General features: G+C 43.9%; 1 protein-coding gene across 2 annotated transcripts; it reads left to right on the plus strand.

Annotated features, from left to right (window-relative positions):
- Positions 1-1,585: 1,585 nt before the first annotated feature.
- On the plus strand, positions 1,586-8,936 carry dld (deltaD). 2 transcript variants are annotated; one of them, XM_024296414.2, is made up of 12 exons: positions 1,586-2,118; positions 2,230-2,532; positions 3,134-3,194; positions 3,615-3,872; positions 5,071-5,131; positions 5,215-5,345; positions 5,428-5,597; positions 5,682-5,898; positions 5,988-6,161; positions 6,239-6,962; positions 7,045-7,291; positions 7,376-8,936. In XM_024296414.2, exons 1-12 carry the CDS (start codon positions 2,065-2,067, stop codon positions 7,379-7,381), a joined length of 2,406 nt encoding a protein of 801 aa, XP_024152182.1. In that variant the 5' UTR covers positions 1,586-2,064; the 3' UTR covers positions 7,382-8,936. The 2 variants fall into 2 exon arrangements, with proteins under 2 accessions (XP_024152182.1, XP_024152183.1); XM_024296415.2 differs by having other exon boundaries at positions 1,589-2,118; positions 7,048-7,291.
- The last annotated feature ends 1,710 nt before the right edge of the window (positions 8,937-10,646 follow it).

A 10,646-nucleotide genomic window follows, 5' to 3' on the forward strand; every position in this document is an offset into this window, starting at 1 on the left:
GAAATAATTCAGAGGGGAAAAAAAGCTTTTTCGGGTCGGCTGCAATGTGCTGTAAAGGCTCAGCTCACTGACAAACCCAATTAACTGTTCCATCCAATCAGCAGCTCTCTTCTCAGCCTTTCATTTCCCTTTTGAGAGATGCCAAGCCACATAATCACACATTCCACAACATTGTTTGTGCATATTATAAATAACTTTTTTGAGTTAGTATTTATAAATGTCACTTTGGGTATGCTATAAATACGTTTGCAGCAGCAAATTTTAGTCCAAAACCTTCTTAGACATAACCTTTATCGTAGCAGCAGCAATATGTCCCTGTTTTAATCTGTTTGACCAACTTTTAATAGAACATTTAGCTGCTTTTTAGACAAAAATTATCTTTAAAATTCCCCGACCAATTGCAGAACTCTTTGGATTGCAAGCAAGTTAGTTTGTGTGTACATTTAGCACATTCATTTGGCCAAAAACACAGTTTAAAGCACTTGTTGGGTCACAGTTGCTCCATGACCAGTCTGTTTAATTTGAGTGTGGGTAATGTAAAATAATGAAAAACAGGTTAAGATTACTGTTTATGCGATTTGCAATGTTTTCCTGCTCCATCCCTCTGCTCTATCTCTCTGGTGTTTTATTATTGTGGGAGAGCAGGTGCTGCAGGCCCAATTACCATACAGCTGAAAGCACAAAGAGAAAAAAACTTTCCTCCCTCTGTAACCCCCCTCTTCCTCGTCCTCCCCCTGCTTCTCTTCACAAAGTCCCGTAATGACAGCCACGCGAGTGACACACCACCAAGTCTCCCCCACCCTCCTGCATCCAGCAAAGTTAGGGAAATAGTCTAAACATAAGTGTGGAGAAAAATTATCTTGGTTTACTAGACAGCAGGGCAGTGCGCATTTTACGCACAGCTTGGATCAAGTCTTTTACGCCTCACAGGCTGCTGTCATCGACTGTATTACAACAAATGAAACAAAATCGATGTAAAAATGTGTAACTAATTATATTTTAAATAAATCAGGAACAAACCAGAAAGTTTGGGCGCAAAGTAAAAAAAAAAACTGTGCGCGCGTAAAGGAGAATTTGGCCACCAAGGAATAACGATGACATCTACTGTAATGAGAGCAAATCGACTTGTTTTGGGGTTGTGAGCTTGTGAAAGCCCGGGTAGGGGTAACAGCATAGGAATGCAATGGAGCAGATGGTCATCAGCACAGTTGGGACGGGTGGCACGCCGGCGCACCATGCCAGGCGCGGGCCAGCCAAAGCGCGTTGCCCCCAAAAGCGAGATGCCCCATCTTCTGAGTGGGATGAACAGCAGCTTGATAAAGCGGGATTTCGTGAGGTGGGTTCAAGAATTTGTCGGAATGTAGATGGGCTGTTGTGGAGGAGGGAGGCATCGGGGGTTGTTGCACATTTAACAGCTCACTAGCCATTTGGTCTGTCTCCCCCCTTGAGAGAAACGAGAGGAGGGGGCGGGTTTAGAAAGTTTTGCATCCCCCATTCCCCCTCCTTTTTCTTTGTGATGGCCCCGGGGCGGACTTGTCGTGGTGGAGGGAGGGGAAGAAGAGGAGCAGAGGGACTCATTTGCATCTTATTACCCTTTGCCTGCTGGCCCGGTATAAAACCGTGAGCTGGGCAGGAGACCTATCAGACTTACGCACTGATCAGGAGAGTCAGAGAGACGGGCATTTGTGGTTTTTTGTGTTCAGGATCATCCTGTCACGAGCAATCAATTGGAAAAATAAACAAGACCAACGTGTTTCTACACCGACTAAGTGGAATTATCAGTTACACTTCCACCGGGAATTTCTCTGACGCCTTTTAAGAGGGATCTTTCATCTGGGGATTACTTTACACTGTAAATCTTTCATCTTCTCTGCCACACAAAAACTGACGCTTTTTCAGTGGAGAACAAGAGTGGCTGAAGTTTCACTTCACACTGACGCACCACAAGAAACCCTCTTTGGCTGTGGCGCAGCGGAGAGCTATTAAAACTTTCTCCATGAGTGTTTGACTTCTGCTGCTCGGATCCGCGGAGCTTTCGCTGCTTGTTGAAGGGCTGTCATTACAATGGGACGCATCTGTCTGCTCCTGGTTGTCAATCTCGCCCTGCTCACCTGCCAGGTAAGTTCACCACAGTCAATCGGGATTTTTACGCATTCTATTTTTTGGTTACATCAAAGTTTGACAAGCAAAAAATCTACTAAAACAAAATGAATGAAATTTGTGTTCCAGGTTTTGTGCTCTGGTGTTTTTGAGCTGAAGCTGCAGGAGTTTCTCAATAAGAAGGGGATATCAGGGAACGCAAACTGCTGTCCGGGTGGCTCTGCGCATCCGCAGGGTCACCAGCAGTGTGAGTGCAAGACCTTTTTTCGGGTCTGTCTAAAGCATTATCAAGCCAATGTCTCCCCCGAGCCCCCCTGCACCTACGGCGGAGCTGTGACCCCTGTCCTGGGCTCCAACTCCTTCCAGGTGCCAGAAACCAATGCAGACAGCTTCACCAACCCCATCCGCTTTCCCTTCGGCTTCACATGGCCAGTGAGTACCTCCATGGATACATTTCCTGATGGGGTTCATATGGGACTTTATGTGCATGTATAGTGACTGCTTTTACTCCCATACGGGGAATAATAGAAACCATGGGCAGACATGTTAGTGGTTTTATTCCAGTGGGACATGTTTGCTGTGAAGAGTACTAAATGCAACAGATGCTCCCAAACTCAACACTTGTGAAGGTCTTTGTCAGCAGTGTGTGAGAGAGGCTATTGTAGTATTTCTATGCTCTTTGGTAGGATAAAATGGGGAGGGGAGGAGGGTGTGTGAAGGGGGGTGGGGGGTCACCAAACGATTTTGTCCTCCAACCAGCCCTGGTGGGAAATATAACATCCTCTGAGTTGGCACATCATTGGCAGCACCGTGTGAAATTCTTCCTCGTTTTTAGCTTAACGGTGGTGTCAAAATGCGATAGTAGCAGGGGTGTGAAGAAGGAGCAGGTAGCCGGCCTTATTAGGCCTCTAATCAACACGTGAATTAGGCTGTGAAGTTTATTGCCAGGCCTCCTAATGGCCCTCTGGTACTCTGCAGAGGGAGGGAGGCCTCCAGGCTGAGCAGCTGTTGACTCTCTCTGGTCTCTCCTCAGGGGACATTTTCACTGATCATTGAAGCTCTCCATACTGACTCCCTGGACGACCTGACAACAGGTGGGTGACAGCCAGTGAAGGCAGCTTTGTAACTCAAAGACAGACAAGACGGCTAATGGTGGCTCTCTTTTTTTGTGTGTGTCTGGGGGCTTTTTATTCCCCCACAGACAATCATACCACGCTCACTTTGTTTTTTTTTAAATTAAAGTAAGTTTTGATAATGTTGACATGCTTAATACACATTAGTAAGAGATTTTGAATGTAAAATGATGGAATTTGCTCTTGTCACTTATAAAACAAAAGTTAGAGGCACTTGATAAAATTGCTTATAAAAAATTGTTTTATTAATGCCCAAAAAGTTTTGAAAATGTACGATTGACAGTGTTTAAAAATAAAAAAACGTGTGCATGTCTATATTTTGTAAAACATCAGAAGTAAGTCATGAAGCTGATAAACTATATCAGTGATTTCCTTAAACAGAAAATCCGGAGCGTTTGATCAGCAGGATCACCACTCAGCGCCACCTCAGTGTGGGAGAAGAATGGTTCAAAGACATGCAAACAGCTGACCGGACAGAGCTGCGTTACTCCTATCGCTTCCTGTGTGATGAGCACTACTATGGCGACGGCTGCTCGGTCTTCTGCCGGCCCCGAGATGATGCTTTCGGACACTTCACCTGTGGCGAGCGTGGAGAGATTATATGCAACTCTGGATGGAAGGGCCAGTATTGCACTGACCGTAAGTGTTGATTTAACACTTGTAAAGTCTTTGAAGAAAAGAAAAGAAGAATAAACTTCCCAAATTATGCAGAAGTTAATAACTGACAGCTTTGTGTGATTGATAAAGTAAAGCGAAGGATGCTGCAGATGTTTACCTCCTACTGCTTGATGTGATGGATGCATTTTTCCATTAATCTCAGTTTAGACTCAAATCACCACCATTTTCAAGATGCTGTTATTCAGCTGTCAAAAGTAAAAGAGCAATGCTTTGGGTAGGTTTTTTTGTAGGCAGTCTATGGGACCATTTTTCAAAGTTAATTTTCCCAACAGTCATTTGTCTCTCGTTATTGTTAGAGACTTTTTCCACCTCATAATGCCAGACCCGTGTGCAACAGGCATCAGTTAGTTACTCCATAGCACCAGAGGCCTCCATTCTAATGAGCCGCAGTGGCTCCTGAGTAATTCACACGCCGCGTGCCTTCCATTAGACCACTGGGGCCTCTTGCCCCAAACCTCCTCCCCGATTGGCCAAGTGGGGGTCTTGCATTGTTATGACTCGGGCTGGTGATTGGCCCAGCCGGGTTGTGTATTGTTGTGGAGGGGGCAGCTGCTCAGTGAGAGGAGACAATGGAGCAGCTGTCTGGTGGTTAGCTCCACACAGACCAGCTGGCCCTGGGGGGAAGAGGAGGAGAAGGAGGAGGGGGATGAGGAGAGGACTGTAGGAGAAGTGCAGAAGAAGGAGAATATAGGAGAGGAGAAGAAGAAGAAGAGATGTAGGGAAAGGGAGGGGATAGGTGGATGGAAGAAAAAAGGGAGGAAAAGGCCAATGGGTGAGAAAAGAGACTTCTGACCCAAAGTCAAGGGGAGAAAGGAGGCTTTGTGTTTGAGACTTTTGTGTTGGAGAGCAGGCATGTCAATAGAGGCAGCTTGTTGGCTGGTTTTCCTGTTTTGGTGACCAAAACTGCCTTAGTTCTCGGTTTGGCTTTTCAAGCTGGAAGTAGAATTATCAACGACAGTTGCACCAATGAAGACAGAAGCCTCTCAGTTGTTGTGAATGACCAAAAACATTAATTAGACCTGACAGGTTAAACATAAAAAAGACTGAGAAATAACAGAAGAGGCAGGTCGGCAGACACCCAAAGAGCAGTTTGAAAAGCTTCCCTTTATGAAAGACCCACCAGAGGATAACCAACTGTCGTTCAATTTTCTCTTTGCAGCAATCTGCCTTCCTGGATGTGATGAAGAACATGGTTTTTGCGATAAGCCAGGGGAGTGCAAGTAAGTTGAAAACAAGTTGAGGCCTTTAGAATGATCACAAAGTCCTCTGTTTTGTTACTAACCTAACTTGCTCTTTTCCAAAGGTGTCGCGTCGGCTTCAGCGGTCGCTACTGTGATGATTGCATCCGGTACCCAGGCTGCCTTCATGGCACCTGCCAACAACCATGGCAGTGTAATTGTCAGGAGGGATGGGGTGGACTCTTCTGCAACCAGGGTAAATATTTATTAGTTTGTGGTTCCTCTTTTCCTCTGGTTCAGTCTGTGCAGTTCATAAACCTCATTGCTGGTTCTTCTAGATCTGAACTACTGCACACATCACAAGCCCTGTCTGAATGGAGCCACCTGCACCAACACTGGCCAGGGAAGTTACACTTGCACCTGCCTACCTGGGTACACAGGTGCAAGCTGTGAGATCCAAGTCAGTGAATGTTCTGGAAATCCATGTCGAAATGGAGGCAGCTGCTCTGTAAGTAGCAGGAGAGAATAAAGTTTCTATCATCATATCAGAAAAACGTGTGTCTAACCACAGCTAATGTTGTTCTCACTGTAGGACAACGACAATGGCTACAAGTGTGCCTGTCCACCTGGTTTTTACGGCAACAATTGCGAGTTAAGTGCCAATACCTGTGCAGACGGGCCTTGCTTCAATGGGGGCCGTTGTGCAGACAACCCAGAGGGTGGATACTTCTGTCAGTGCCCAGCAGGCTACGCTGGCTTCAATTGTGAGAAGAAGATTGACCACTGCTCTTCCAACCCCTGTTTAAATGGTGTGTCTGCGTTTGTAAGTTTTGCCACACTGGATCTGAGTATATAAGTACGATAAAGTGAGACTGATCCCACCAACTTGTCCTCACAGGTGCAGAATGTGTGGATCTGGTAAACTCCTACCTCTGTCGCTGCCCAGAGGGATTTATAGGTTCCAATTGTGAGGTCAGAAGCAGTATTTCAGGACACTGTCAGTCCTTTCCGTGTCAGAATGGTGGGACATGCCAGGATGGAGGAAATGACTACAGTTGTACCTGTCCTCCAGGTATGTCAGCGTTCTAAGCAAAATTTTTGATATTATTATATGAGAATGTTAATAATAAAATCTTACTTTCTTCGTAGGTTATACTGGCAAAAACTGTAGCTCTCCTGTGTCCCGCTGCCATCATAACCCCTGCCACAATGGCGCCACATGCCATGAGCGCGGTGGACGCTATGTGTGTGCCTGTGTGCCAGGCTACGGCGGTCACAACTGCCAGTTCCTCCTACCAGAGATGAGCGGGGGATCCCAGCCAGTTGTGGATGTTGCAGATCGGCGGTACTCTTCTTCGGAAAGCGAAAACTCTGAAGATAGTGAGGACGATGAAAGCGGCTTTCCATGGGCAGCTGTATGTGCTGGTATCTTCCTTGTTCTGGTGGTCCTGATCAGCTGCTCCGTCTTGGTGGTCTACGTACGAGTCAAACTGCAGGACCGGCTCAGTCACCACAGCGACAGTGTCCACAGCGACAGCCAAGAGACCATGAACAACCTGACCACCACCAATAATTGTCTCCGTAGCGATAAAGAACTGGGTCCTATGATGACCACATCAATTAAAAACACCAACAAGAAGGCAGATTACCATTCAGACCTTGCTGGGTCACTCGTTGGTTTGAGTGGAATCAACGGATCAGAGAAGAACGGCTTTAAGACTCGCTATCCCAGCGTGGAGTACAACCTGGTGCACGAGCTTCGGTCTGAAGAGCCGTCACTGTGCAAAGAGGACGAGCCCAACGAGCCAGAGGCCAAATGTGAAATGTTGGAGGAGTTCAACACTGAAGAGGGATTCAGGAAAACACAGAACAGGTAGGCAGTGGAAAGATTGCTAAAATGTAAATAATTAAAGCACATTTTGTGTGAGAGATTGCTGATTTGTTTCTCATTTCAGCAGCAATGCATCAGAAAAGCAACTGACAGAGTCGACGGGATGCAGCGAAGAAAGATATCAGTCCTCCACTGATTTAGGCTGTCATTCTGCAAGTGACCTAAAGTACCACTCAACAAATGACGTCAAATTCCAGTCAGGAAACGACGAAAGCCCAGACGACAGTCAGTACTCGTGTCTCCCTGACACCAAATACCAGTCTGTCTACGTCATGTCAGACCAGAAAGACGAGTGTGTCATTGCTACAGAGGTGAGTGCACAAATACAAATGAATCTACCTGGAAAATACATCTGGACATGTGAGATATTAAATTATTTTCTTCTTTTTTTCCAGGTATGATACAAGTCTCCTGCTTATGGCTGTAAACAAACTCTCCAACCCTGAGCAGTAGAGCTCATCTTGTTTCCAGGGGGTTTTACTCCTGCTGTTTGCTGCTGTTCCCTGGTATTTCCCAGTGGATTTTGAGCCAAGGTGCTGATGAGCCAGCCCAGAGACAGCACCTAGTTGGCAAGGGCCCAGTACTACAATAGTACTACAAGTGAATTCTGGATATTTCCTTTTTTACCTTAGATGGATGCTGGTTTTTTGTTTGCTGAGCAAGTGGTACAGACACCTGAACAACAGCATAAGTGCTTGATCCCACTGAAGACATCGGTGCTGACTGACAGCTCATAAAAAGACCACTGTGGAAGGCTTCATCATTTTTCTTTTTCTGCAGCTCAGGATGAATCCAACCCCATAAAAGTCAGAAGAGCATCATCGAGGATCAAATATATTGTTGTACTGTTGAGTACTGATCAAATGAACAGTCAAGTACTTTTAGAGTACTGAGAACTTTTAAAGTACAGTTGTAGAACTGTTATGTTCTGTGGTTTTACAAGGTTGTGTAAAATCCGTGAAGCTTACTGAGTAGTTAACCTTCTGTGCGGTGCTGCAGAGTAGGATTTGGAGCAGTAGCATCAGGAGTCCCTGTGCTGCTAGAGTCTACCCACTTTTTAAGGAATCACTCATGGAATCCTGAGTGGAGCTTTCCTGATAAGACCACTAAAAGTTACGGAGAGGAACTGCAGCCGAACACCTTTATCTCTCGCACTGACGAAGGCAGCCGTGGCCGAGCTGGTTCTCAGCCCAGAATAGACATTTCGGAGACTCCAATAGCGACTGCAGATGAATCCAGCGTGGATTTGGTTGGGCCATACTGGCCCCCTGACCTTTTGGAGGTTGTGTAACGTAGTGCAACGTTCAAGAGAGGAAACAAAACAAAACGGTGTGAAGCAAGTCAAACAGAAAACGCAGAAGGTGTGAAAGTCGTCTGCTGGTTTGTTGTTACAAATTCCTGCACATTCTCAGAGAAATCATTTCAACATTCAAAGTGTGGTCTGTTCTTCCCACTTCTTGATGATGCTGTTGTCAGGCTGCAAAGTCTTTAACGCCAAGATCTCATTGCACTATAGAGGTGTGTGTGTGCATGTGTGTGTGAGTTTGTGTGTACATAAGAGGTAATGCCTGTGTATGGTGTTGATGTGTGCACTGCCCACTCGCGCCTCCTCCTCACTCCCACTTGTCCTCCGTTTCCCTGCCTCTCCTCGATTAGGATCTTTTTTATTTTATTTACTATCTAAAGAAATATGTATTTGTTTAATTTAAGTATGTAATTATTTGTGCTCCATTTTGTTGTGGTGTTTTTTTTTTGTTTTGTTTTTTGTTTTGGTTAAACTTGTAATAATTTAAGTTTTGGCAGAATATGTGTGTATGTATGCATGTATGTGTTAGGCACTTGAGACCACTGTGACTGTGTTGTATTTAAGAGAAGAGTTGTTTGTACAAACCCTGTCATTTTTATTACTGGGAAAAACACTATATTTTTCCAAATTAAAAGAAGATTGAAATCCAACACATTTGGTTTTTATCTGTTGTTCTGGTTCTGGTTTTAGTAGGCTGAGTTATCATGACAAGCGACTTATGCTCTCACTTCAGCTTCTTGAAAGAGTCAGAAACAAAAAAACTGAACTTCTTACCGCCGCTCTTCAAAAAACTGTCGAACAAACTCAAGTTGAGCCGTTTTTTTTTTGTCACTGAGTAATAGTAAGTGCTATTTGCATGTGTGTCTGTCTGACACAGCAGAAGACTGTCTCCTTGTGGAACCACTAAATGAGACAAAGACACACCCCATAATCATAGACCGCTTAGCTAGCCTCCACTGAGGCCAGAGTCATTTCTGTGTGGATTTGTGTGTCCATGTAACTCCCAAGTGTGCACGGCAGTGTGTAGACGTCTGTGCCTTAATGTGCTTGCGAATTCATCTTTTTTCTATTAGACTCTTCAGGAGCTTGTGCGTTTGAGATGTTGTTTAAGCGCAGGAGCTATTTAAAGCAGGAAAGAACCACCGCTTTGGATTTAGCCCAAACTTGTGTGTGCGTGTGTGTATGTCATTTAGAGACCACTGAGAGTGCATTAAGTACTGACATGCAGCACACAATGCCACACATACACACACACAATCACACAAAGAGGTCATGGCCTGCTGATGTACGTCAGCCTTGAATAATGGAGTAGAAAGAAAGGCTACAGAAGTTAATTATTCATTTATGGTTTATAATAATTCACCGATATACATTACCCATCAATATTAATTGGTTTTTAACATCAAAATAGTGTTTAAAAGACTAAAGTAGATTCTTAAAAGGGGATATTTATATATTTTTAACAACTTTCTGAACTCTGTCAGAGCAGCATTTTGTCCTGCTCTGGTTGACACACAGCATGACCTTTTTCTTAAAGTTTCTTTTGAAATCTGTTTATTTGGAGTTATTTTTTTCACATTTTTTTTTTTTACAAACTATAAATCTGAAACAAAAAAATGTGGTGCCCCCTTTCATATTTTCTACAATTAGTGGGTTTGGTGAGATTTGGTGGTTTGTGGGGGGGCATGGCATAACCTCCAGTTTCCTGATGGTCTAAATATGAATTTCAGTGTTTTTTTTCACTGTTTTAAAGTCTCCATCTTACACACTGTTTAAATAAACTAGAGTATGTACCTTTTGTATAATGTTAGTTTTAGGATGGGCTGCAACTAAATTCTAAAACAACACAGACTTTTCCTTTCCCAGAAGGCTGATTTCACCTCATTACTTTGTTTTAAACTTTTCATTTCATTTACTGAGTATATGAACAATAGAAGATCTCCATTGATGGTTAAAGTCAACACATTTAAATAATAAAATATGCAATGAAACAGAGTTCTTAATTCAGTAAAAACATATACATCAAAAACTTTATATTAGACACAACTTTACATATTTCATTGTATTTAACTTAATAGAATGTAATGAGGCACTAAAAATGTCCATATTTCCTTAAGAACTCGTGTTTCTCTCTAGGAAGCATCTTTACGGTCTTCACTCTCACCCAGGGAACTGAAAATCAAGCAGACACGTGAGAAAGACGGGATGGAACAACAAAGCTGAAGTATGAACGGAGAAAACTTGAATCAATTTGTTTTTTAAAGATACGTGTTAAAAACATCAAGTCATGCTGAGTTTGTGGAGCTTCCAGTTAACAAAGAGACAGATGTGCAAGGAGTCAGAAAGTTGGAGGCGCAGCT

The sequence above is a fragment of the Oryzias melastigma genome, linkage group LG3 (genome assembly GCF_002922805.2).
Source record: "Oryzias melastigma strain HK-1 linkage group LG3, ASM292280v2, whole genome shotgun sequence".
Taxonomy (NCBI): domain Eukaryota; kingdom Metazoa; phylum Chordata; class Actinopteri; order Beloniformes; family Adrianichthyidae; genus Oryzias; species Oryzias melastigma.